The following is a 26720-nucleotide window of genomic DNA, read 5'->3' as shown; positions in this document are numbered from 1 at the left end:
AAAAGGGAGAGGCGTGTATTTTCAAACTCCCCCGATAGCTGTCCAGAGAAGGTTTTAAGTTACTGTGAATGTTCCCCAAGCCATTCGTGGATGGACTGTGAGCTGGTACTTAATAGCAAACATCTCACATGGTCCCACATACGTGACTAAGCTAGGTAGGACTTCACAATACAGACCCCAAAGCCCCAAGAAGTTCTTTAGAGTACTTAAATGAATTCTTAGCTTAGAATTGGTTGTTCTTATTTATTAAAATTTTGAACTAATGAAAGCAAATCACCAAGGGTTTCTCAGGGTCTTTTGGAAGCAAACTATCCTGATACCAAAGCCTGGTAAACACAGGGAGAGAGAGAGAAACTGGGCACCAATCTAATTTATAAATATAACTACAAAAATAATAAAATGTGAGCAAATTGAATTCAACGATTTATTAAGGGAATAATACACCATTATGTGGACTAGTTCCTAAGTAGGTGACCTTCTGCAAATTAATAAACAGTCTCAGTGTGCTTTGTAAGATGAAAACATGGTAATTATAATTTTAGATTTCATTAGATCCCAGGATCTAATGAGAAACTACATGTAGCACTAAATAAATGTCCGTTGTTCCTAATAGAACTAATTCTATGAAAATAGAAAACCTATTAAAATAATTCATCTTATTAGCACTGGCTATTTATAGGCGGTTGAATTTGGGGTAATGATTTGCTTTCTTCTTTGTATTTTTCAGTGTTCCTTTATGGTTTTTAATGACTGTGTCACATGTTTATTAAAACCATCCAGTTTTACACAGAAACAAACAAGTCAACCTGGTTCCAGTCAGAAATCTTCCACCCCCTTACTGAGACTGTGGATGGATGACACACACCACCTGTCTGGGCCTCAGTGTCTTCTGTAAAATGAAGCGGTTGATTTCTAAGACTTCCACCAATTCTAAGATCCTATGATACTGCGAGAGAGAAAACACTCTAGGACAGCAAGGAAGACATGTAGGAAGAGAGGCTGAGTAGTGACTGCCACTTCCGTTTTGCCTTTTAGGGTTTCCTAGTGCTTTGATTTCTTGTCATTCTTTAAAAATGTTAATTAGCTGATCAAACAGTACCTGCGCTCTTCAACATCTCTAAATCCCAACAGACTTCTTTGCATTGGATTTCTGTAGCAATCTACCAAAGAGAAAATTTACCTCTTGGCTTTAGTGACAGCATTATCCTAAGAACTAATTAAGGGGACCCTGAGTGGCTCAGTTGCTTAACTGTCTGATTCTTGATTTTGGCTCAGGTCATGATCTTGGGTCGTGAGATTGAGCCCTGTGTCTGGCTTTTGCTGAGCTGAGTGTGGAGTCTGCTTGAGGTTCTCTCCCCCTTTCTCTCTGCCCCTCCCCCCTTACGTGCACACCCTCTCCCCACTCCAAAAAAAAAAAAGAACTAATTAAAATCAAGTTGAAACTTTTTTTTTTTTTTTGAAGATTTATTTATTTATTTTAGAGAGAGACAGAAAGGGGCGGGAGAGGGGCAAAGGAAGAGGGAGAGAGAGAATCCTCAAGCGGACTCCCTGCCAAGCATGGAGCCTAACGCAGGGCTCAATCCCAAGACCCTGAGATTATGACCTGAGCCAAAACCAAGAGTGGATGCTTAACCGACTGAGCCACTCAGGCACCCCTGAAACTTTATATTTTTTTTAAAGGTTTATTTATTTAAGTAATCTCTACACCCAATATGGGGCTTGAGATCAAGAGTCACATGCTTCTCTGACTGAGCCAGCCAAACACCCCCAAGCTGAAATTTTAAAAATGATTTCTGGGGTGCCTGGGTGACTCAGTTCATTAAGTATCTGCCTTCAGCTCAGGTCATGATCCGGAGTCCTGGGATCAAGTCCCCCATGGGGCTCCCTGCTCAGCCGGGAGTCTGCTTCTCTCTCTCCTTCTGACCCTCCCCCCTGTTCATGTTCTTGCTCGCTCTCTCCCTCTCTTTCTCAAATGAGTAAATAAGAAATCTTTTTTAAAAGTGATTTCCACTGAGTTTTGGGGGCTGACTTTGTAAGGACTTCCCAAATCTAAAAACTGAATCTGTAGTCAAGAAGAGTCATCAAGTAGACTAAAAGCTCAGAAAGATAAAGATGAGGGGGAAGAGGTGAGTGGGCGTGAGACAGGGAGGAGAAAGAAAGGGAGGGTATTGGGTTTAAAAAGTAGGGCTTGGGTAAAATCTTTTAAAAAAAAAAAAAAAGGTGCCTGGGGGGCTCAGCTGTTAAGCGTCTGCCTTCGGCTCAGGTCATGATCCTGGGGTCTTGGGATCGAGCCCCGCATCGGGCTCCCTGCTCCGCGGGAAGCCTGCTTCTCCCTTTCCTGCTCCCCCTGCTTGTGTTCCCTCTCTCGCTGTCTCTCTGTCAAATAAATAAAATCTTAAAAAAAAAAAAAAAAGTAGGGCTTGGGGTGGAGGCTGGTGGTGAGACAGAAAGTAAGAAGGGAAAAGTAGAAGATGAGAATCAATGAGAAAATAGCCAGCAAGCAAGAAATGTGACACAATAAAGAAAAGGACAGAATAAGAGAAACATCCAAAAGGTGTGAGGCCAATGGAGGTGTGAAGCAGCATGGAGGAGGAGGAGAAGGGAAATCTGGAAAAGGGTAGATCTAGATGAAAGTCAGAAAACTAGGTTCTGTCCTATCCCCTCTATACAGGAAGTTGAAATGTTATCGGTAAAATCAAACAAGCTGGGCAGTAAAGAAAGAATTCCACTTTTCATTGAGCCTGAAATAAAGGAAGTCCCATGAATCAGATCTTCCAAGAGCAGTAAACCCTGGAGGCTAAGCTAAGTAAGTTGTTAATTTTAGCTTGGCACACACTGAGCAGGGATAAAGAAAAGGCCAGCATTAAGGAAAACATCCCTGGAAAGTCCATCGGAACTGGCCTGAGGCAAATGTGAAGCGAGAGACATTTGCTTCAAGCAGCGTCCTCTTTCCTTCCCTCCCCAGGAGTTTCTAACAAAGTATCCCACTTGCCCTATTTGACAACACTCCTGGGATTACCATGTGCTCTGATGAAAAACCCTAGACGAGAAATCAGACCACCTTGATTGTAGGGTCACCCATCCCCGTACTCTCCAGCACTCATCAGCGTTCTCATCTGTAAAATGCCTTGCCTACCTCCAGGGAATTTCTGTGAAGGTCAACTGAAGCAATATATGAGGGATGGAAATCTGCAAAATACTATGTAAATGTGAGGAATCGCATTTATCTATGAGTAATAGAAGACCCAACACAAAATCTTTTAACACAAAAAGAAATATACTATCTCTTAGAATAGGAAGTCTGGATGGGAAGCAGCTCCAGGACTGGATTGATCAAGTGTCTCTAGAACATCCTCAAGAGCTCAAGTGTCTCCCCTCCTCAGTCATCCTCGGATTTCACTGTTGCCCCCTCATGGCTGCCCCAGATCCAGGTACCACATGCAAGGAGAGTCATCCTGAAGGAGAAAGTATCATTTATTAAGATCGTGGAGCTTTCTTTTTTTTTTTTTTTTTTTTTTTAAAGATTTTATTTATTTATTTGACAGAGAGAGACATAGCGAGAGAGGGAACACAAGCAGGGGGAGTAGGAGAGGGAGAAGCAGGCTTCCCCGCGGTGCAGGGAGCCCGATGTGGGGCTCGATCCCAGGGCCCTGGGATCACGACCTGAGCCGAAGGCAGACGCTTAACGACTGAGCCACCCAGGCGCCCCGATCGTGGAGCTTTCTATAAAGCTCTCTCCTCAGATGAGACCTCCCGTCATGTCTCATTGACTAAAATTGTATCATGTATCCATTGCTAAACCAATCAATGGAAAAGGAATAGGATTACTATGATTGCCTTAAGACTAACCAAGACTCACCTCCAGAGAGGATGGAAGGAGGTCTCTACTCTCCAACCAGCATCCTCCGAAGCAGACAGCTACCTTAGACTCCTGAACAAAATCAGAGTGTTGTTGGCAAGGAAGAGAAGGGGGGATGACAACTCGGTTGGCCACCAACCAGGTTTGCCACAGATTAGCAATTACATTTGGTGTCCCAGCTTCTTGCCTCGGTCTTCTCTACCTGTAAGCCTCCAATTAAGCACATTGTCTGCCCTTTTCCTTCCAATCCTACTAGCTACTAAACTATTAATGGAATACCAGTTAAAATTATTAGAAATAGGGGCACCTGGGTGGCTCAGTCATTAAGCGTCTGCCTTCAGCTCAGGTCATGATCTCAGGGTCCTAGGATCGAGCCCCGCATCGGGCTCCCTGCTCGGCGAGAAGCCTGCTTCTCCCTCTCCCACTCCCCTTGCTTGTGTTCCCTCTCTCGCTGTCTCTCTCTGTCAAATAAATAAATAAAATCTTTTTTTTTTTTTTTTTTTTTTAAAGATTTTATTTATTTGACAGCACAAGCAGAAGGAGAGAGAGGGAGAAGCAGGCTCCCTGCTGGGCAAGGAGCCTGATGTGGGACTCGATCCCAGGACCCTGGGATCATGACCTGGGCCGAAGGCAGCCGCTTAACCGACTGAGCCACCCAGGCGTCCCAAATAAATAAAATCTTTAAAAAAAATTGTTAGAAATAATACAGGGTCTCTCACATGTTTCCACTGTGCTGCAGAGAATTGCGAACTTGTACCCCTGGGGGCTTCCTGCCTACTTTACTATGAGAATTCTTTGAAATCTGGTTTTTGGTTTAAAAAAAAAAAAAAAGCAGGTTTGCATTCTACCCTCTAAGCTAGCCGTGTTTCTTTAATATATGATAGAATGTGATCTTTCCCTTTTACTCAACTTTTTCCTTCCTCCATCTTCCTAGTGGAGAAAAAGTCACCGGTAAGATAAAAGCCAGTGAAATATATCTTGTGCACCACCACAGCTCCAGCCAGCCCAAGTGCCCTCTTCACCACTTGCGTTGGACCCCAAAATACATCCCAGTTGCTTCTGCTCCACCAGTGCATCGTGCACCTGCACCAGCTCCTGGAAATGCTCCTCCTGTAAGAAGAGCTACTGCACTTGCTGCCCGTGGACTGGGCCAAGTGTGCCCGGGGCTGCACCTGCAAAGGGGCATCCAACAGGTGCAGCAGCCATGCCTAGTGTCAGGGAGAGCCTGCTCCCTGATGTAAATAGAGCAAAGTGTACAAACCTGCAGGGTTTTTTTTTTTTTTTTTTATGTTACCCTGAACCTATTGCTACATTCTTTTTTTTCTATGAAATATTTGAATGACAATAAACTCATGCTGATTTTTTTCTGGCAAAAAATAAATAGGTACGTAAAATACTATACCTTGTGAGCAAAATAATGGCATCAAAGCTGTGCTGTGAAAGGTGGCCAATATAAGCAAGTCTAGTCTCTTTTAAATTGTTCCATTCTGAAGGCTTAAAATCTACCCGGTAAAACAGAGCCAGGACCAACTGCAGCCACCCCTCTAAACTGGGCCAACACCAAGGCCCTATGGCTGGCCTTGACAATGAATCTGGTACCTTAGGATGGGGTAGAGGGGTATAAGAGACTGAGGCAGGGGGTACAGCAAGGAGGGAGTACAAATAAAGCATCTCTCACCTGGTCTAGGTGCCTTGGTACAAAGTAAAGGCTGACTCCCTGTGTATTCATGGTTGGGTAATAGTCACTTCACTCTCTTTCTGGAAAGGAGCTATCCCTGCACACCCCTCCAGATGCTACGGGCATAAATAAAGGGGGACAGGTAAGAATAGTGTTTTAGAATGATAACCAACAGGGGAAGAATTCCTGTTTGTTTCATTGGTTAATGGGTGAGGTGTTACTACATTGAGTCGATCACAACCAGAAAACTGGACTGAATCTGAGAGATGGCCCTGTGTCATAAAGCATCTGACTCCAGCTTTGAGGCTGACCACTGATAATTTTCAAGTCTCACCTCCACTTTTCCTTTTCATCCCACATTTGGGCAAGCTGATAGGAAAGTCCATGTGGCACCAGGGGAGAAGTTCAAACTACACAAAATCTTGGCCTGTGTGTGGGAACACTCACCCAGTTCCACCCCCTAAACACAATGAAAGTCAGGGCCACTCACCTTTGTTTTGCTGAAGTCATTTTTGGACTAGCTGGTGTCTGAACTGCTCTTCTAGAAAGAATCAATATGTGGATAATAAATTTCTTCCTACCTTCTTGGTGCATATGTGGCGTCATCAGTCTTGACAGTGAACCAGTTTGGGGTGGATGGGGGTCCATCATGCCTCTGTGAAGTGAACACAACACTTTGCCTTTCACACTGGTTGGTGACCAGGAAATTTCTCAGTCTGGTGTCAAAATCCACAAAGAACCCAGACTCGCATAAAGAGGTAGATAAAAGTAGCAGAAGATTTTCACTGCTTTATAAGCTCTAACATGCTAATCATCAAGGAGAGATGCGAGGTGGTACTAGGAGAGTCTATCAGATTACTAAACTGGACATCTGCTATTTTTCCCTGCCCAGAATCCCTTTCCCCCACCAGCTCTGTCTCTGTCTCTCTCTCTCTCTCTTAACAGAACCTTGATTTCACTCTGAGGAACTACCCCTCCCACACTGTTAATCCCACCCCTGCGAATTAAGGTGGGTGTATGATATTGGTTTGGCCCGTCAGAGTACTGCACTTCCTTGATCACAGTGATTTTTTCCATGACAGCTACATAATCCTTACCAAGCTAATGAGTATAATACATGGATACCTTACTGGAACTGAGAAAGAGGTTTCTTCCAGCTGGGGCTGCTAAATTGGTGGCCATCTTTGCTCCCACAATGAGAGAAACAACATGAGAATGAAGCGATACAAAAGAAGGTGAAGTAAAGAGAGAGAAGTTGTTGTTGTTGTTTTTAAGATGTTATTTATTTATTTGAGAGAGATGGGGGGAAGCACACAAGCAGTGGGGAGGGGCAGAGGGAGAAACAGACTCCCCACTGAGCAGGGTGTCTGAGGCGGCTCGATCCCAGGACCCTGAGATCAGGACCTGAGCTGAAGGCAGAGGCTTAATCGACTGAGCCACCAAGGTGCCCCAAGAGAAGTTGTTAACGATAATATTTCAGCACCCACACCCAGCCATTCCTGAATTTCTACCCCATGACATTACACTTATGTGAACCAATAAATTCCTTTATTTATTTATTTATTTATTTATTTATTTATTTATTTATTTTCTTAAAACAGCTTTATTTGGATTTTGGTCTGTTGTTTTTCAAAAAGTCTTGACTAGTACTTGCTGAAGTGGAATTATCCATTGCTGGATCTTCTTGCATCCATTTCCCCCAGGACCACCTCGCAGGGAGAGACCAAATCATTGTGTTAGGCAAATATTTGCATCGGTCAAGATTCTTTCTTTCTGTTTTTTGTTGGTTTGTTTTTGTGCAAAAAGGTTTTTATTATAGTACAGGGACAGGACCCCTGGGGGAGAAAGAGCTGCTGTCAAGATTCTTTCAATTGCAAGTGAGAGAAACCCAACCCAGTTGTTTTCTGCATAGAAGTACATCCTAAGGTTTTCAGATTATTTGCTGGCTTGCTATAAGGTCACTGGTTATGGCTGGAGAACATCTGGTGTTTTTTCCTTTTATCTTTTCCTTCTTCTTTCTTCTTTCTTCTTCCTTCTTTACTTTTACTTTAAGGGCATAGCTCGGCCAGCAACAAAGCCTCTTGAGGAGGGGAGGAACAATTCTGGCTCAGCTTGGTTGATAAGAGACACTTAGATTTACTCTGGTATGCACTGTGGAGTCGTCTGACTAGGGTTTGGGGTGGTTAGGCACTGGGGTCTGGCCAGGCAACCCTGTTTATTGAATCTCAAGGTCTCTTCATGTGATCTCTCCTCGTGAGTTAATTTGGGCTTCCTCACAGCATGGTGGCTTCAGAGCAATGGAACAGTTTACATTCCTGAAGGCTTTAGGAGGAAATATTTCAAGAGAACCAAGTGGAAGCTATATGATCTTTTCTGACCTAATTTAAAAAATGATGAGGCATCGGGGCACCTGGGTGGCTCAATCGTTGGGCGTCTGCCTTCGGCTCAGGTCATGGTCCCAGGGTCCTGGGATCGAGCCCCGCATCGGGCTCCCTGCTCAGCGGGAAGCCTGCTTCTCCCTCTCCCACTCCCCCTGCTTGTGTTCCCTCTCTCTTTCTCTCTCTCTGACAAATAAATGAAATCTTAAAAAATAATAATAATAAAATTTTAAAAATTAAAAAAAAAAGATGAGGCATCACTTCCACTACTTTCTACTGGTTACAATCAAATCACTAAGGTTGGTCTAGATTCAAGGAAAGGGGCATAGACTCCACCTCTCCATGGGAGGAGTATCAAGGTCATTTGTAGAAAACAAGTGAGACGAGAGAGATTATTGCAGGCAACTTGGATAATACCATTTGCCACAATAACTAAAGTCATAAGATATTAGATTACAAATTACAATGTCAAGTTACTAATTTACAGTAGGATACCTAACTTTCCACTCACCCCAATACTCATATCTGACAAAAACACCATTCTCCTCATATTAGGATCTGGTATAATACGCTGTCAGGATGGTGCTCGGTGAGAATGGAATCAGAGCACAGAGGCTTGGCTAGTCTTGAAAGGTATTTCCGTTAAGATGGGGCCGAATTTTGCAGCATTATTTACAACAACCAAGATATGGAAACAACCAGTGTCCATCCATAGATGAATGGATAAAGATGTGGTATATGTATATATATATATGTATGTGGTATATATATATATAATATTACTCAGCCATAAAAAGGAATGAAATCTTGCCATTTTTGACAACATGAATGGGCAGAGAAGGTATTATGCTAAGTGAAATAAGTCAGACAGAAAAAGACAACATGATTTCACTAACATGTGGAATCTAGAACACAAAAAACAAAACAAACAGTTTCATAGAGAAAAAAAATGGTGGTTGCTAGAGGGGAGGGGTGGGGGGGAGGGTGAGATAGGTGAAGAGAATTAAGAGGCACAAACGTCCAGCTATAAAATAAATAAGTCACAGGGAAGAAAAGTCCAGCACAGGAAAAACAGTCAATCATATTGTCATGACTTTGCATGGTGACAGATGGTAACTACGTATCAAGATAAACATTTCTTGATGTATATAAATGTTGAATCATTATGTTGTACACCTGAGACTAGTATAATATTGTATGTCAACTACACTTCAATTAAAAAAGAAAAGATGGGGCTAAGGTTGGTCAAATTTATGCCTTATTCCAAATGGTGCATATTTCTCTAATAATCAGAACACTCGTGTGTTTATATAATTTGTGTCTTCAGCGGACAATGCTGGACAAACACCATCTGATATTTTTCTTTGGTTCTCCTTTTTTAGATTCTATAGACCATCTTCCTTCTGTAACACAATTAAGTTACACTTTCTTTGTTTCTCAATTATATCTTCCTTAGACTGTATTCTCCTAGATGAAAACACCTTGCAAGATATTTACGGGCTACTTATTGACCAAGTAACTTACATCAACAACTGGATTGGTTCATGCAACAGTTCTCTCTCAGAGGGAAACCTGATTTCCAAGCTCTGGGACATACCAGTGTAATACTGTGTTTCTGTTCATAGACCTTGTGCATTCCTTCATTTGGATTTTCTCTAATAAATATGAAGGAGCTCCTCATTTTAAGTATTAACCATATTGAATGCCGCATTTGAGGGGAATAGTCCCTGTGCTGTTACTTTTACTTCGTTTGTGCTTTCTTCCATTATGTTAAAGCTAAAACAGTGATCATAACTTCACATATCAGATACAGTTACAAAATGCAACCTAGTTAAGCACTTTAACAATTCGCGGCCTGGCTCCACAACTTCTACTTCTGCATCCTCGGGCATGTTATTTAACTCTCTCCGCCTCCTTCTTATGTATAAAATAAGGGTAATACATACGGGTAATAACAGCACTTAGTAAGTTTTTAACGATTAAATCAATTTTTCTTGCGGGCTTAGCTCAATAACGAGCACATAAAAAGCGCTCAGTGTCTATAGCTTTCAGTCTAGCACCCAAACCTTGTCTAGATACACTGCAGGCTGACTACGTGTTAACGACGTTCTGGAAAAAGAGAATTTCTCTGGGGTGTCTTGCTTTCTTCAAAGCTGGGTGAATCCGAGCACCAGGTAGCAGCAGCCCGCGTCTAGCCAGGGGGGGCCACAAAGCCGCCGCGCACGGGTCCCCAGGCCTCCCAGGGGAGGGGCGCGCGCGGGGGGGGCGGGGCTCCCCGGCTGTCCCGCAGGCCTCCCCCACCCCCACCCCGCCCCGCTCGCGGCCGCCGCCAGGGGGCGCGCTCCGATCCCGGCCGGCCTGGCGGCGGGGCCACGGCGCTCTGAGCGCGGACTTGGGGCCACGACGCGGGAGGCGGCGGGGAGGCCTGGCGGGAGGCGGGGACCAGGAGGCCTCGGCGGGGACAGCGGGCCGGGCCGGGCCCGGGCGGGCGGCGGGAGGGGGCGCTGCGGGGCCGGCCGGCCGCGGCGCGGAGGAAGTGCCGTCTTCCCGCCGCCTCAGCCGCCTCAGGCACGCCGCGGGGGCCGCCTCAGCCGCGCGGGCCGCGATGTCTTCCCGGCCGGGGCGCGACGACGCGGAGGCCGGGGGCGTGCGGCGGCAGCGGGAGCCGGCCGAGCAGGAGCTGCAGCGGCGCCGGGAGCAGAAGCGGCGGCGGCACGACGCGCAGCAGCTGCAGCAGCTCAAGCACCTGGAGTCCTTGTGAGTCCGCGCCGCTCCCGCTCCTCCGCCAGGCGCGGGGTCTCGCGGGGGCGCGGGAGGCTGGGTCCCCGGGGACCCGTGCGGCCCTGGCACCCGGACTTCCAGTCGCGCCTCTCCGGGGAGGGAAGGGCCGTTGCCCCGGCGCGCCGAGCGGCCTGGGCCGGCAGGGAAGCTCGGGCTTTATTCCCCCCGCCCGAGGTCGGCGTGCGGCCGGGGCTCTGCTTGGCGCTGAGGACCGTGCGGCACTTAGTAGGCGCTCGGTGGGGATTTGGGGACTGAACACGCGGCAGGTGCAGTGAGCGCCGCCGTCCTGCCCTTTCAGGGTTGTCGGCTGACAGGGACCCCGGGAGCCGGATAAAACCCCCATTCTCTTCATCCGCTGCTAGGAAGGGAAGAGAACACGCCCTCCCCTACCGTTAGTGCGCTGGGGAGGGGAGGGCTGGAGAATGGGGTGAGGGACTTGTCCTAAAGATCCCAAAGGTGGAAGAGAGTGGAGACTTGTTTAGTCCTGAGGGTTGGTGGTGTGGTGGTGGTTGTTTACCAGCGTGAAGGGTGGGGGCTACAAGGAGGCCAATTCCAGCTCAACAAAAAGAATTAGGACCAGAGTCTCCTGTGGTTGCTGGTCAGCATGGCCTGCCTTAACGGGGCCCCGTGTGCCCCCAGCTCCAGCGGGTTCGGGGAGAGAGCCCAGAACCCGCGGGAGGAGGGCAGGTTGTAAAGGAGATTGCAACATCAGGTGGGAGGTGGATTCATGACCTTCCAGTTCTTTTCTGTGATTCTCTCTTTCTGTAATTAGCTTTAGAAGGCAAACTTGTAAGTTTGGTGCTCACGGAGTTCTTCCGTACATACTTCGTTTCTATTTCAGGCACTTGCATTACCTAAGCTAAGATGATGATGTAAGGAAACGTCCTCAAAGGATTCAGATTCTTTATCATTAACCTGGGAGCTTTGACACAAAATGCATTGCACTGTTGGAGGCTGGCCTGCTCTTTTCAGTGTGACCCTTGAGCCATCAACTACCTTCCGTTTGAAAACAGTTGTAGATGGACTTTTTTAGGGAATGCCATTGCTAATAATAGATTTCACAATGTGTAGTTCCATCACACTCCTTTTCATCTTGGCAATAACAATTACATATTTTTCAGGAATTTGGATTTCTATTTGGCCATATGTTGTTTTTGTACAACTCTTGTAGCTCAAAGGATGTATTACTGGATTATTGGATTCATAGACTGTACTACCAAACTCCCCTTGGTCTCTGTGCATAAGCCATGGCATCAGTATTTTAAATGAATGTCTGCAGATGAACTGTATCATTACCCCAATTTGTGCAGATTTCCATTGTTCTGCTAGGTTATGCCACCACTTTGTGTTAGAAAATATTTTACGCATTTGCTTTGGAAAATCACTGTACCACACCTAAGAAGCTAAGTCTATTCATGCTTAGGTGTTTACTATGTAATCTTCATGGGGCAGATCCTCTTCTGTCTGCTCAGAAAAGCTCTAGATTAGAGACTCATGGCATTGTCATTTACTACCACCTGGCAAGTTGTTTTCTTCCACCTCTGTTGCTCCAGATCTTGGCCTCTGTGATGCTAGTGCTCCAGTCTTGAGGTGCCTCATGAGGTTCTTGAGAGCGTGGACTTGTCTTCAACAAGGGACAGAAGCCAGCATTGTGAAGTGTGTGGTGTGACATATTCACTCACCCATGGGGAAATCGAGGCACTGGGGGATTAAGTAAATTGCCCAAAGTACACAGTGAGAATGAATCATAATTCAAACCAAAGGTTTTTACATCCAAAGCCCATGAGGTTTCTACTCTGCCTTGCTTCCCCTCTGTAGGATTCACATTAACACTGATTTAGAACTGAAAATACTCCTGCTAGAATTCTATCTACTCAAAAAAGAACATCTCCTTTTATCAGGACAGTTATAAAGACTTATTGTCACTTCTGAGAGCAGTTTTCTTTCTTTCTTTTTTCTTTTTTTTTTAGATTTTATTTATTTGTCAGAGAAAGAATGAGCACAAGCAGGGGGAGCACAAGCAGGGGGAGCAGCAGGCAGAAGGAGAAGTAGACTCCCCACTGAGCAGGGAGCCCGATGCGGGACTCGATCCCAGGACCCTGGGATCATGACCTGAGTCAAAGGCAGATGCTTAACCGACTGAGCCACAGGTGTCCTAATAGCAGTTTTCGTTTTTTGGATTTAACTAGTTATATCCTTATGCCCTTAGTTCTCCCTTCCAGTACCTAGCAACATGCCCGGCATGATAATTGACTGATTACTTCTGCAAGGAATAAATTTTTATGTGGAGTCTTTAATATTACCTGAATATCAAATTTAGTTTTGCCTATTGTACCTGCTCCTTTTTTCTGGGAGGAAAATATCAAGTTAATCAGGGCTAGAATGGAGGTTATATTCCTGAAACTATTACAGAAATAGCATTGATTGTTAAAACAGAAATCCAGCATATATAACTCTATAGCAGATATGAACTCCTAATAGCATATTTTTGGCTCCATTTTTCTTTCTTGGTCCCAAGTTATCTTTGGTTTTTCTTTCAGAGATATATTAACCTGGGTTTATACTGACAGAGCTGTAATGTAGTTACCATTGATTTCATTTTTCTTTTGCAATTAAAAAGCATTTTGCAAGCTAATGCATGTAGATGTGAATAGAATGAAAAACAAAGCTCTATCCTATTTATGATCCTTTGTTCCTATCCCTAGAGGCAAGCATGTAAGTGGTTTCTTTACTATCCTTTAGAGGTCCCTAAAAGGTGTGTGTGGATGTGGCCGTATATAGTCTCCTTCTTCCCATACACACAAATAGAAGCTTACCAAATACAGTTTTGCTCCCTATTCCCTCCCCCCACCCTTTTTTTTTGATTTAAACTGTTACGGAGATTGTCCCATATCAATATATAACTCACTTTTTAAAGATTTATTAATGTTTATCTGTTGATAAAAGTAATACATTTTCATTGTAGAACACCTAATTACTCACCCTTGCTTCACCATCTGGGTGCAGCAATGTTGAAGCTCTCACATTTCCAAGTTTCTGGAGTCTTTTCACAATTTTAAGCCAGCTGCTATGCCCAGATGTCCTCAGTAAAATGTTCTTTGTGGGGGTGTTGAATGGACCCAGGATGTCTGGTTATCATGTTTCTTTTTTACATTCTTATTTTCCTTTATGGTCCCATAGGCATTCACAGTTAAAAGCCAAATAAACACCCACGTGGTATATGTTATAGCTAGAAGTGGGTCAGTACTGAAAAGTGAACATGAGCATTTGGTACTAATTATCCAGATTTGGAATCAGAAGCCTTTTGGGGCAGTTCCGGCAGAGTAATGGGAAGTGAAAATGAATTGGGAGCATAGGCATGATGTATATGTTCCCTTGGGGGGGGGCGGTCTGAGAGCTCAAAGGGAAAGAACATTCCTACACATCATCCCTCTGCTTGTTCTGTCAGCATTCTTACTGAATGCTGCCTGTCATCCGGGCACCGTGCAGGGGTCCTGGACCCTGGGTCCAGCGAGGTCAGTACAGGCACAGAGGGCTGTCAGAGAGCTGAGGAGCAGATGGCTCACTCTGCAGGCAGGGTGGGTGGGCAGGATTTGAACCAGGAGCTGCAGGGAAACGGGAGAGGGAGGCTCTAGGACAGATCACCTCCACTTCCTTCCCCTGCAACAGGCCTTTCCCTCTAGCTTTGCTCCTGCTCCCCTGTGCTGCCCCCAACCAAGTTAGAAAAGATTTCTCAACCTTCCCCCACCATGTGCCTCTTCAGTGTTGAGTAAGTGGAGGTTATACTAGGTAAATAACCTGACAACTGTGACACTTTGGAACCATGATTAGCTCACAGGTCTTCTTCCTTCACATTTCCCCTGCAATTTCTTGCTTTCTCTTCTTCAACAATAAAATCACTGTGCTCAGACACCTAGTAATTACCTCAGTGAATTTCAGTTCTAGATCTCCACAGGATGTGGTGTAGCATCAGTTTATTTATGTGGGATCTCTGACTGCTGGGCATATTTTATTAACTGCTTTAGACATAATGTAGTTTTGAGGTTTTACTAAAAATATCCTTTTTATTTTGGTCTGCAGTACTCACTAAAATGTGTTACGTTCCTGTTAACGTGATCGATGATGTTTTTTCTTTTCCTTTCTAGTTATGAAAAACCTCCTCCTGGGCTTATCAAGGTCAGTGTGAAGTTTGTGCCTTTGGTCATTCTCTTAGACATATTTGACTCAGTGCTCAGACTCAGTTACTTGTTATAAAAACCTGTTGCATAAGGTTTTGGACGCCCTTTTATGGTAACCCTGCTTCTCCCTGCAGATGCCAGTCAGTTCATACACTTTGGGCTTTCTGTGTCCAGCCTGTGCCTTTGTAGAAATGTAATCAGCCGTGTGTCTGTTCCCTAAGAAACGGTGGCAGCCCCACATGTTCATCAGCGATCAGTCCCCTTCTCCCGCCCTCTCTCTCTTGCTGTGGCTGCATCTTTTCACGGCTGTGCCCCTTCTCTGACTTGGTGCTGGTTTCCTGAGTATCATCAGCTCAGAGAACAGTAGTCTCTGAGGAGACTGGAAGGTCCTCTAGTCCAGCCCCTGGTGCAGGACACCCCCCTAACTACCCCCGCCCCCCAACCCCCCACCCCCGCTCTGCGGCAGCACCTGGCCCTAGAGTCCAGTATCTCTGTGGGAGGGAGACTTAGAGGGCTCAGTGGAGGCCAGGACAGCTTTCTGCTTGCTCACATTCAATGAAAAGAAAAGATTACAAAACCTTCTTTCATTATAAATGTAATATTCATGGGAACTGAAAACAATCAGACGGTAAAAAAAATAAAATAATAATAATACCTTAATTGTGTAATGAAGTTATTTGGTGGTGAAAGCACACTTCATAAATACAGCAGGTGCAAGATTGTAAAACATGACAGTGGTCTCCGAGGGATAATAATCTTTTTTAATTTAACATGTTATTTTTATTATTTCAGGAAATCTTAATTCTGTACTTTGCTTCATTCCACAAGGCTTTTAAGGTAGCAGAAAAGTTTGTATCTGAATCTAATTTTTGTGATCTAGAATCAGGATTTGGAGCTCACAAATCATTCCTAAGTAATATTTCTCTCAGAGTAGCTATGACATTTTCATAATATGGTTCTTCTGGTACATTTATTTGTGGTTTTTCTGTCAGGTGTAATTTGTCTTTCTTTCTAGTACTTGAGAGGGTAACTTAGGAGGACATGGCGTGTCCAGCCCATGAGAAAGGCAGGCAGGGCTGTGTCCTGAAGCAGGTGGGAGAGAATGCCGTGCTTTTTTGCCATGTTGTGGACACGTTGTTTCCTTTTTTAGGAAGATGAGACTAAGCCAGAAGACTGTATACCAGATGTACCAGGCAACGAACATGCCAGGGAATTTCTGGCTCACGCACCAACGAAAGGACTCTGGATGCCACTGGGGAAAGAAGTCAAAGTTATGCAGTGTGAGCACGGGAGAGTCGCAAGTAACACTCCTCCATACACGCAAGTTATATACCACGATTTACAAAGCGCGTTTACTTCCTTTTTTTTTCATTTGTTCTCACCGCAGCCCTGTTAAGTCAAGGCACAATCTCTGTTTCATAGTTAAGGAAGCTGACCCGCATATGTTAGTGAGTGGTCCGAGGTAAGAGGTAGAGAGGAGCTTTGACTCCAGGGCTTCTGACTCCAAAGGCAGGGGTCATCCACAGGGACCATAGCTGCCTTTGGAGTTCACTCTTCGGTAATATTTCAGTAACAAAAAGGATATTCCGTTGTAGAAATGCCATGAGGGACAAGGAATGCATTGGAGGGCAGGTCCCTTTGGGTCTTGCATCGTTCGCCCCTCATCAGTGGTGGTAAGGTTTCATCCATGTAACCTGGGAGGAGCTGTGGGTCCAGAGGGTGGGTCCAGAACAGGTGTGCTGTGCATGCACACCCCCAACCCACCCCAGCCGCAACACTTTTCATCTAGCATAAGATAGTATTTGAAGAAAGGGTACTGCTTCAAATACTGCTTCTGTTTGTACAGAGATTCTTCATACACATAATTAAAATAGTTCCAGTCTTTTTTTCTCCATTTCCACTTACAGCTCTTTTAACTTGGTTATTTTGATATTTATCTTCATATGTCTAAGATCATATATCGTATTGATTTTTCAGGTTTAGGTGTTATTTGTTGACACTGTACAATGGAAGAGGAGAATTTAGCTCTCTCCTGGTCCTACCACACACATGTACCCTTACTATATCACATCTTCCCCAAAATGTTTTTTTCATAATTTTGGTTAGATAAGTCTTTAATGTTTATTTTATTATGATTATATACAGAGCTGAGTCATATAGTAAACTGATTACTTTTCCTTTCATGCATCCTGAAGAGTTCCCTCCTTTCCCCTGATTAATGGTGGTCTTGTTTTTGGTATTTGTGTGTGTGTGTGTTTTGTTCTGTTGTTACTGTTTTTGGTTTCCACATACTGATTTCTTACTCAACCTCAAATTGTTCAAAGGCTGAATCTTAAGACCTTCAAGTGCCTTTTTTTAAATTAAATATTTTATTTATTTAACAGAGAGAAAGAGAAAGAGAGAGCACAAGCAGGGAGAGCTGCAGAGGGAGAGGGAGAAGCAGCCTCCCCGCTGAGCAAGGAGCCAGATGTGGGGCTGGATCCCAGGACCCCGGGATCACAACCCGAGCCAAAGGCAGATGCTTAACCGACTGAGCCACCCAGGTGCCCCAAGACCTTCAAATGCTTGAGGCGTTCTATTAATTTCATCCTCTGAAAATGGTTGCTCCCATGCTTATCATCCAGGGATCTCCCTTCACTTTGTGTTTTGAATTGAATGTTTGTGTCCCTCAACAAATTCATATGTTGAAGCCCTAATATCCAATGGGATAATATTTGGAGATGGGGTCTTTGGATTGTGATTAGGATTAGATGAAGTAATGAGGGTGGCTCTGATGATGTGATTAGTTCCTTTTAAGAAGAGACAAGAGAGCATGCTCTCTCTCCACTCTGTGAGGACACACTGTGAAAGGACACAGATGTCTGTCAGCCAGGAGAGTAATCATCAGAAAACAACGCTGTTGGCACCCAGATCGTAGATTTCCAGTGTCCAGCACTGTGAGAAAATAAATTCCTGTTGTGTAAGTGACCCAGTCTATATTTTGTTAGGGGGGCCCTGAACTGAGACACAATCATTCTGCAGTTTCCCTTAGTTTCTTTCCTATGTTGAATCTCCTGTTTCCTGTATGTTGAGTCATCTTCTTTGTTGTTATAATCTCTTGTTATGGTGGAGCCAAGACCATTAAATGGGGAAAGGACAGTCTTTAAAAAAAAAAAAACAGATATCCCCATGCAAAAGAATGAAGTTGGACCTTTATCTAATACCATATACAAAATTTAACTCTAAGTGGGTCAAAGACTTAAATGTTAAGACCTAAAACTATGAAATCTCTTAGAAGAAAATATATGGCAAAGCTGTACAGAATTGGATTTGGCAGTGATTTCTTGGATCAAACACCAAAGGCACAGGCAACAAAAAAATTGACAAATTTGACTTCATGAAAATTTCAAAATTTTGTGAATAAGAAATCAGTAGAGTTAAAAGGCAGCTTTCAGAATGGGAGAAAATATTTGTAAATCATATCTGATAAGGGATTCTATCTAGAATATATAGAGAACTCCTAAAAACAATGAAGAAACAAACAACCTGATTAAAATTTGGTAAAGGACTTGAATAGACATTTCTCTAAAGAAGATATATAGATACCCAGTAAGCCCATGAAATGATTCTCAGTGTCAGTAATCATTAGGGAAATACAAATCAAATCTACAGTGAAATACCACCTCAGACCAGTTAAGATGACTACTATCAAAAAAACAGAATATAACAAATGTGGGCACATGTGCACAGCCTTCTAGCTTCCCAGGATTATGTCAGAATTTTTGAAAGCCCTCTGTGGACATCTCATTCCCCGGATCTTTTACATTTTTAGTTGGGCTCCTGTTTATCCAATGATATCACAGTCATTGGCAACTGTGATGTTAAACAGTTGCAGGTGATTGTTTTCAACAAATATCCTGAGGGATTGGGCTTTTCTTGTAAAAGAAACTATATGACTGGTTACACAGAAACAACACCCTGTCACTGTGGCTCTATCCTCTGAGATTAGGGTTTTTTGGGGGGCTCAAAACCTGGTCTTATCCCTATTGAGGTTGCAGGACTGTTGCTTTTCATAGCTATCATGGTTGCAAGGCTGTTGGTTTTTAAGATTATTATGGAAATCAGGAGAGAGGGCTGGGAGTAGGTCTGGTTAAAATGACAGGAATCCTGCCGTTCTTACCAAGCTTCACTAGCTTTTCTTGAATTAATGCTCCTCAGATTGTGGCAAACCTTTGGTTAATTTCTAGAGTTTCAAATAAGTTGATTTGGGCAAGTTTACAACTATTTTCAGTGCTTTTTATGAAGGTTGTCACTTGGCCATTCTTGAAGAGCTTCCTGGCTTATTCCTTTTGAAAAGAATCCTCTTCATTGTCATTTTTATGGGATGTCAGGAAGGGAATGAAAGCAAGTAAATGTGTTTAGTAGTCTGTCATCTTTACTCAGAAGTCTACAGCTTTTCTTTTTTTTTTTTAAGTTTGAAGACCACTGCTCTGTTTTATGAGGTGGTTACTTACATTTCAATTACCATTTTTAAAAAATATTCATTTATTTGTTTTAGAGAATGGGAGTGAGCATGCTCAAGTTGGGGAAGAGGCAGAGGGAGAGACTCTTGAAGCAGACTACCTGCTGAGCCTGGAGCCCTACCTGGGGATTGATCTCATGACCCATGAGTTCATGACCTGAGCCAAAACCAGGGGTTGGACGCTTAACAGACTGTGCCACCCAAGTGCCCCCATTTCAATTACCATTTTATAGTTATTTGCATTGACTTGGAAAATAAGTGTCTGGGTTGGGACCAGAGCCAGTTTTACTCATGATTTTCAAGGGCCTGCAGGGGAAACAATGATGTGTTGATAATGGTCATATGATTTTGTGAAATTTGCCAAGGCAAAATATTTTTTTTTTTCCTAAAGAGCCCCCCACCCCCACAATTTAAACTCAGGCCCCACAAAATTTTGACTCATCCCAAATGGGATAAAAGACACATGTACATCCTTTCATTGATTTTATTGATTGTAGTGTTATCTAGAACAGTGGTTCCAAACTTTAATATGTTTATAAATCACCAATTAATCTTTTAAAATTTTGGTATGTTTCAGTATTTCTGCGATGGGTCTAACACTATGCATTTCTAACAATCTCCCATGTGTTGCTGATTTTGCTTGCCCATGACCATATTTTGAATAGCAAGAATCACCTTTCCTTTAACGGTAACAGAATTTTGAACACAAAGAACTTCGGTTTGAAGGCATATAATCCTTCTTTCCTGAACTTTAAATGTTTGGGGAGTTCAAGACAGGGACAGCTCAGAGGCAGTCAATAAAGAATCTCCAAACTTCATTCTTTTTCAGTGGTTTCCTGCATCCAACCCTCAAAATTAAAAAGGAAAGCATCCCTTCTCTTTCACTTCATACTTAGAGTAGCTGCCAGCATGGGGCAATCCTGGCTGATCTTACCCACTCTTCCTGCTTCCTGACTTTCTTGGTTGGAGTTCCTTAATATTCAAGCACAGGGTCTCACTTAGCTCACCACTCATTTGACTTCCTGATTTGCCTCAAATCCAAATGGTTCTGAGAGGATGAAAGCAGGTGAGAGAAGTGACTAGGGTCTCACCCATTCCTGCTTTGTTCACCACTTCATTTTTCCCACGTCAGCACCTGATGCCAAGTCTGTGGGTCACTGAAATTCCACGAAGGTGCATGTTTCCCTCTTTTGCCCTGGAATGTGTGTATGCATTTTCCTGTTATGTCTCCTCCCAGTTCCTCATCAGGGCCATCTGCTGCTAAAAATAAACCTTTTTACAAAGGACAGTTTCCCTACTGAGCAGGTGAGGCTATTTTAGAGTGCTAATAGAATTAACATTTTAAGATAATTTGTGATTTGTTTTAATTAAAGGTGAGGGATTTTTTGCAGTAGTTGACTCAATCAGAGAAAGAAGCTATTTGCTCTAGTGTCTAAAATTGTAAATGAGAATCACAGTCTCTTGATGAATAGAAGAGACCTCCTCTTTGAAAAATACAATAAGCTACAGCCTAAAAACAATTTCACTTTTTATAGTACTTTTACATTGGATTGCTTAATACCTATTGCTTGGGGAAGCAGTTAGTTTCCCTTTATTTTCTAGGATCTTACATGGTTTATCCATTCATTGCATTTGCTTTTAGAATTGGAGTTTAATGAAGAAAAACTTTAGTATGATCTACTGATTCTTCATCTTCATTAAATGAAATTGTTATCTTACAGAGATATTTCCTTTTTTCTTTGTCTTTAGGTTGGCGTTGTAAACGGTATGGTCACCGAACAGGCGACAAAGAATGCCCTTTTTTTATCAAAGGCAACCAAAAGTTAGAACAGTTCAGAGTAGTAAGTAGAACCCCACCTTGCCAATTTACATTTTTCAGAAATAGTGAATATTAATGAAACAGGCAGTAATCAGTGAACTGGAAGTTCACATAAAATATATTCCCAGATGCTTTTTGGCCAGAGTATCTGGTGTTGACTACATCTCTTCTTAAATTACATTTGTGTGACAGTTAACAAAAAACTAACTTTTTATTAAAGTGTTCTTTGTTTATACCTTGGGAATAATGATTCTTTTTCTAAAGCAGACTTTGTTATTTATTCAATCACTTGTTTTAACTTATATAAAAAATCATGTTTCATAACTAAAATTAGGGTTTTAGTTTCCCAGTCTTTATTTTTTTATTTATTTTTAAAAGATTTTATTTATTTATTTGACATAGAGAGACACAGCAAGAGAGGGAACACAGCAGGGGGGAGTGGGAGAGGGAGAAGCAGGCTTCCCGCGGAGCGCCACCTAGGCACCCCAGTTTCCCAGTCTTTAAAGACTGTCTTTAAATTATAAGCTAGAGGTATGTATATAAATTATATGTGGTCTTCAGTTGACCGTAAAATAGATATATCATTCCCTCACTTTATTTTAATAGAGTCTTCTCCTAAAGGTGTTAATTTACCACTCAGTAACTTCTGCCAAGTGAAATATGCCACTGTCTAGATGTACTGAGGTTATCAGCATATATCAAACTGGGGCCAACATTCACTAAAGGTTTTAAGACATTTAAAACATTGTGGGGCGCCTGGGTGTTTCAGTCCATTAAGCGTATGCCTTCGGCCCAGGTCATGATCCCAGGGTCCTGGGATTGAGCCCCACATCCAGCTCCCTGCTCAGCGGGGAGTCTGCTTCTCCCTCTCCTTCTGCCTCTCCCCGTGCTCATGCTCTCTCTCTCTCAAATAAATAAATAAAATCTTTTTTAAAAAAGACATTTAAAACATTGTGGCTTTATTTTAATAATCTGAATTAATATTTTTGATCACTCATTCCACTTCTAGGTGGAATGTCAGTTTTTACAGATATTATATAAAATATAGTTTGGTGATAAATCTCAAAAAGTTTGAAGATATTCATTTTTTTTTTGGCTCAGAAATCCCACTTAAGGAATTTAAGGATATAAGAGAACATCAATATATACACAACTATTTATGAATAAGGATATGTATATGTAAGGATAACTCTTATATCCAGAAACAATGGAAACTAAAGAAAAATGGGAAACTCAATAGTCCAACATATCAACATAAATTTCTGTAGCATGCAAATTATTTAGTCATTAGAAATTATTATTTATATTTTTTGAGATTTTATTTTTAAGTAATCTCTACACCCAACAAGGGGCTTGAACTCACAACCCTGAGATCAAGAGTCTCATGCTGTACTGACTGAGCCAGCCAGGCACCCCAGGAATTATGTGTTAGAAGACATTATGTCAGGCGCCTGGGTGGCTCAGTTGGTTAAGCAACTGCCTTGGGCTCAGGTCATGATCCTGGAGTCCCGGGATCAATTCCAGCATCGGGCTCCCTGCTCAGTGGGGAGTCTGCTACTCCCTCCGCCCTTCACCCCGCTCGTGCTCTCTCTCGCTCTCTCTCAAATAAATAAAATCTTAAAAAAAAAAAAAGACCTAATGTCATGGGAAAATGTTCACAAAGACATAAGTGAAAAACAATAGAGTTGTGTATATAGGAGGATTATAGTTTTTCATAAATTACTAATAATGATTGAAAGAAAGAGATCAAATGTTAATAGTAATTATCCCCGGGTAGGGAGGTAATAGGGCTTTTTCAAAGATTTATTTTCGAGAGAGAGAAAGAGAGTGTGTGCATGTGCACACAAGTTGGGGGAGGGACAGGGAGAGAATCTTCAAGCAGACTCCCTGCTGAGTGCGGAGCCCAATGTGGGGCTCAGTCTCATAACCCATGAGATCATGACCTGAGTGGAAACCAAGAGTTGGACACCCAACTGACTGAGCCACCCAAGTGTCCCGGTAGGTTTTTGTTTGTTTTGCAGGGCTTGAACTCAAAACCTTGAGATCAAGACCTGAGCTGAGATCTAGAGTTGGACACTTAACCAGCTGAGCCCCCCCAGGTACCCCACTTGTTTTTCTTTTTTTTTTTTTTTTTTTTTAAAGATTTTATTTATTTATTTGACAGAGAGAGACACAGCGAGAGAGGGAACACAAGCAGGGGGAGTGGGAGAGGGAGAAGCAGGCCTCCTGCCGAGCAGGGAGCCCGATGTGGGACTCGATCCCGGGACTCCAGGATCATGACCTGAGCCGAAGGCAGTCGCTTAACCAACTGAGCCACCCAGGCGCCCCTTTTTTTTTTTTTTTAAGATTTTTTTAATTCATTTATTTGACAGAGAGAGACACAGCGAGAGAGGGAACACAAGCGGGGGAGCGGGAGAGGGAGAAGCAGGTTTCCTGCTGAGCAGGGAGCCCGATGTGGGGCTTGATCCCAGGGCCCTGGGATCATGACCTGAGCCAAAGGCAGACACTTAACCACTGAGCCACCCAGGCGCACCCCCACTTGTTTTTCTTAATACTGTCTCTTGGTCATCCTTCCAAATAGAACAAAGAAAATTACCTCAATATTTCTACCTTGAATAGTATTTCATGATTCTGCCATGGTTTATGTTCTTACAAAGGATATTTAAATTATAATCTATATTTTTCTAATTAGAAAATCCTTTGTTACAGCCTCAATGGGTTTGCAGTGATGGTAACCCTTAGGAAGGATTAGAACATGTTAAATATGAAATTATACCAAATAGGAAAAAAAAACTGGTTTCAGTGAAATATGGATTTAATTTTTATTTAACTGATAGTCCGTGGAGCCTAACACAACCTTAACCTTTTCTCATTCTCAAGGCACATGAAGATCCCATGTATGACATCATACGAGAGAATAAAAGACATGAAAAGGATGTAAGGTGAGATGGTCCTGGTGATAACGATACCCTTTTAAAGTCTGAAATTATATAAAGTTGGAAACACCCGTTCCAGTATAGATGAGTGGTTTGGTAACTATGGTACTTCAATTGTGAACTGTTTGGAAGGCAGGAGTCCTCACAGGAAAGGCCAGTGGGTGGCAGGCCAGCCTCATTCCACTTGGGTTAGCAGTGGGCTTGGTCCTGCCTGCTCACACCACTGATAGTTGATGTTGGCAAGTGTAACTTAGTTTATTTTCTCCAGTGTCTTTATGGATCTGAGCTATTCTTAAAAATTATCCTTAGACATGAATAAAGATAGCATGAAGAAAGAGGAGGTTTTGTTTTTCTCAAACTGGTTCCACGGAGTTCTAATTGTTAAGGAGGTAGATTACCTAGTATGAACTTGGGTGGTTGTGGGTGGTTGGGGAGGTGATGAAGGAGAGGCAGCATCTATTCGAAGTTATGTAGTAAGGACTGGAGAAACATGCAGAAATACTTCGGACAGTGAAAAGAGTACAGAATGGCTTGTACACTGGGTACAGTCCTGTCAAAGAGGCATGGGTGTGGACAAGAATGGGGAAAACATGCAGAAATAAAAATAAGTACTGTCTGTAGTAAGGTGGTTATGATGTTTTTTACGCTCGCTGCTGCTTTTATATCATTTTTATCTACCTTTTTTTTGAGTTAAATATGGTTCTTTGGTTAATCTTCTTTGTTTAGGATACAGCAGTTGAAACAGTTACTGGAGGATTCTACATCCGATGAGAATGGGAGCAGCTCCAGTTCCTCGGAATGTAAAGAGAAACACAAGAAAAAGAAGAAGAAAGAAAAGCATAAGAAAAGGAAGAAAGAAAAGAAGAAGAAGAAACGAAAGTATAAGTCTTCCAAGTCGAATGAGAGTTCAGACTCGGACTGACAACGACTTGACTTGTTCAACATTCTCTTCTCCCAAATCAGACACTGTGGCCAAAGATCAGAGGATGTGGAATCGGGGAGGACTAGGAGAGAGCCACCTAGAGAGCAGGGTATTTGGTGTCACGTGTGTGAATTCTCACCTGCCTTCCAGCAAAGATGTGATCCCAGGAGGGTGAGTTGTACTTTCCCAGGCACTAGCTCTGCCAGCGGCTGATTTCAGGCAGGAAAGCTTTGTTCAATGACAATATGCAAGAATAATACAGATGATTCTCAAACTTACGGAGCAACAAAATCACCTGGGGTGGTTGTTAAAACAGATTCCTGTGTCTTAACTCCTAGAATTTTAGAATTCGATTTACTAGGTCTGGAGTGGACTGGAGAATTTGCAGTTGTGACAACTGTCCAAATGATGCTGACACTGTTGGTCTGGGGGCCAGTCTTGGAGAACAACTGCTCTAAATGTTAAACCTCTTCCTGAAGCCTTCCTCCACTTTCTGCTTTAATTGACATCTTGTGGAGTGCCTGGGTGGTTCAGTCGATTAAGTGTCTGCCTTCGGCTCAGTTCATGATCTCAGGGTTTTGGGATCAAGTCCCTCATCAGGCTCCCTGCTTAGCGGGGAGCCTGCTTCTCCCTCTCCCTCTCCCCTGCTCATGCTCTCTCACTCACTCTCTCTCTCAAATAAATAAAATCTTTAAAAAAAAGAAAGAAAAATCCTGCCATCCACTGCAACCCTTGCAAGTTAATTCTTGTCTCTTCTCTCTCACTCCAGGTTTCTCTGTCTACTGTCTGGCCTAGGTTCCGTGGTCCTTTATTTCAGTCTGTCATATCACTTGACCTGTAGTCCTTTTGCCCAGTTTACCCAGAAGAACCTCAAACTAACCTCTTCCTCCTCTGCTCCAACTCCCAGACCGCTGAGCCTATAAAGCTGATCAAAGTTCTTTATCCTAAAATCTCTCCTTTCAGACTCAGTACTCTCCAGTCCTATTTAGGAAAGGAGAAGTCACCAGACCTCCTTCTACCAAGGTATCTTATCAACCTGTCACTGTGGTTGTGGTAGGCAGAGTTATAAAATAGCCTCTAAGACTTTTGTCCGAATCTGTAGAACTGTTACTATAATGGATTTTACTCCCATGATTAGATTATAATACACAGTTGACCTTTTCAAAGGGTGCAGGGGTGTAAGGCGTGGCCTCTTACCCCAGTTGAGACAACTCTTCAGGATCATTGCAGCTCAGGAGCTCCTGGTGGGATTTTGGCTAAGGTCTTTGTTGTTACTGTATCACATCCATACTTCTTCCCTATGCTTAATCATGCTTTCTTTGCCCCTTCAGAGATTTTATTCCCTGTAGCACTCCCCACTAAATTTCCTGCACACAAATCTTCATGTCAGAGTCTGACCCTGAGGAACTCAGTGTTGCCAGGGGGTACAATAACTGCTTGGCAAAATGAAAGGGAAGGTGTTGTTGGGATGTACCCTTCATCTTGGACTTATTTCCAAACTTATGCTTGACTTCTTATCTAGCCTCTAGAATAAAAGTAAGACTTTGGGAAGGATTACAAAGCAGGCACAGTGTTCATTGGACCAGTCCTCTTTTTGTGCTTGCTCTTCCATATACCGGCATTACCATCTTCCCTACCTTCTAGGGTCCAACATCTTCCCAGTAGCCA

The 26720-nt window shown here is 43.1% G+C and overlaps 1 protein-coding gene across 1 annotated transcript; it reads left to right on the top strand.

Annotated features, from left to right (window-relative positions):
* Positions 1-10306: 10306 nt before the first annotated feature.
* LOC118528334 (retinitis pigmentosa 9 protein-like) lies at positions 10307-25052 on the top strand. Its single transcript, XM_036080711.2, has 6 exons — positions 10307-10672; positions 14842-14872; positions 16025-16154; positions 21125-21216; positions 24075-24136; positions 24857-25052. The coding sequence occupies exons 1-6, from the start codon at positions 10521-10523 to the stop codon at positions 25050-25052; spliced, it is 663 nt and encodes a 220-aa protein (XP_035936604.1). The 5' UTR covers positions 10307-10520.
* The last annotated feature ends 1668 nt before the right edge of the window (positions 25053-26720 follow it).

Source organism: Halichoerus grypus, chromosome 12 (assembly GCF_964656455.1).
Source record: "Halichoerus grypus chromosome 12, mHalGry1.hap1.1, whole genome shotgun sequence".
In the NCBI taxonomy this organism is placed as follows: domain Eukaryota; kingdom Metazoa; phylum Chordata; class Mammalia; order Carnivora; family Phocidae; genus Halichoerus; species Halichoerus grypus.
This window is presented reverse-complemented; position numbering and strand designations above follow the sequence as displayed.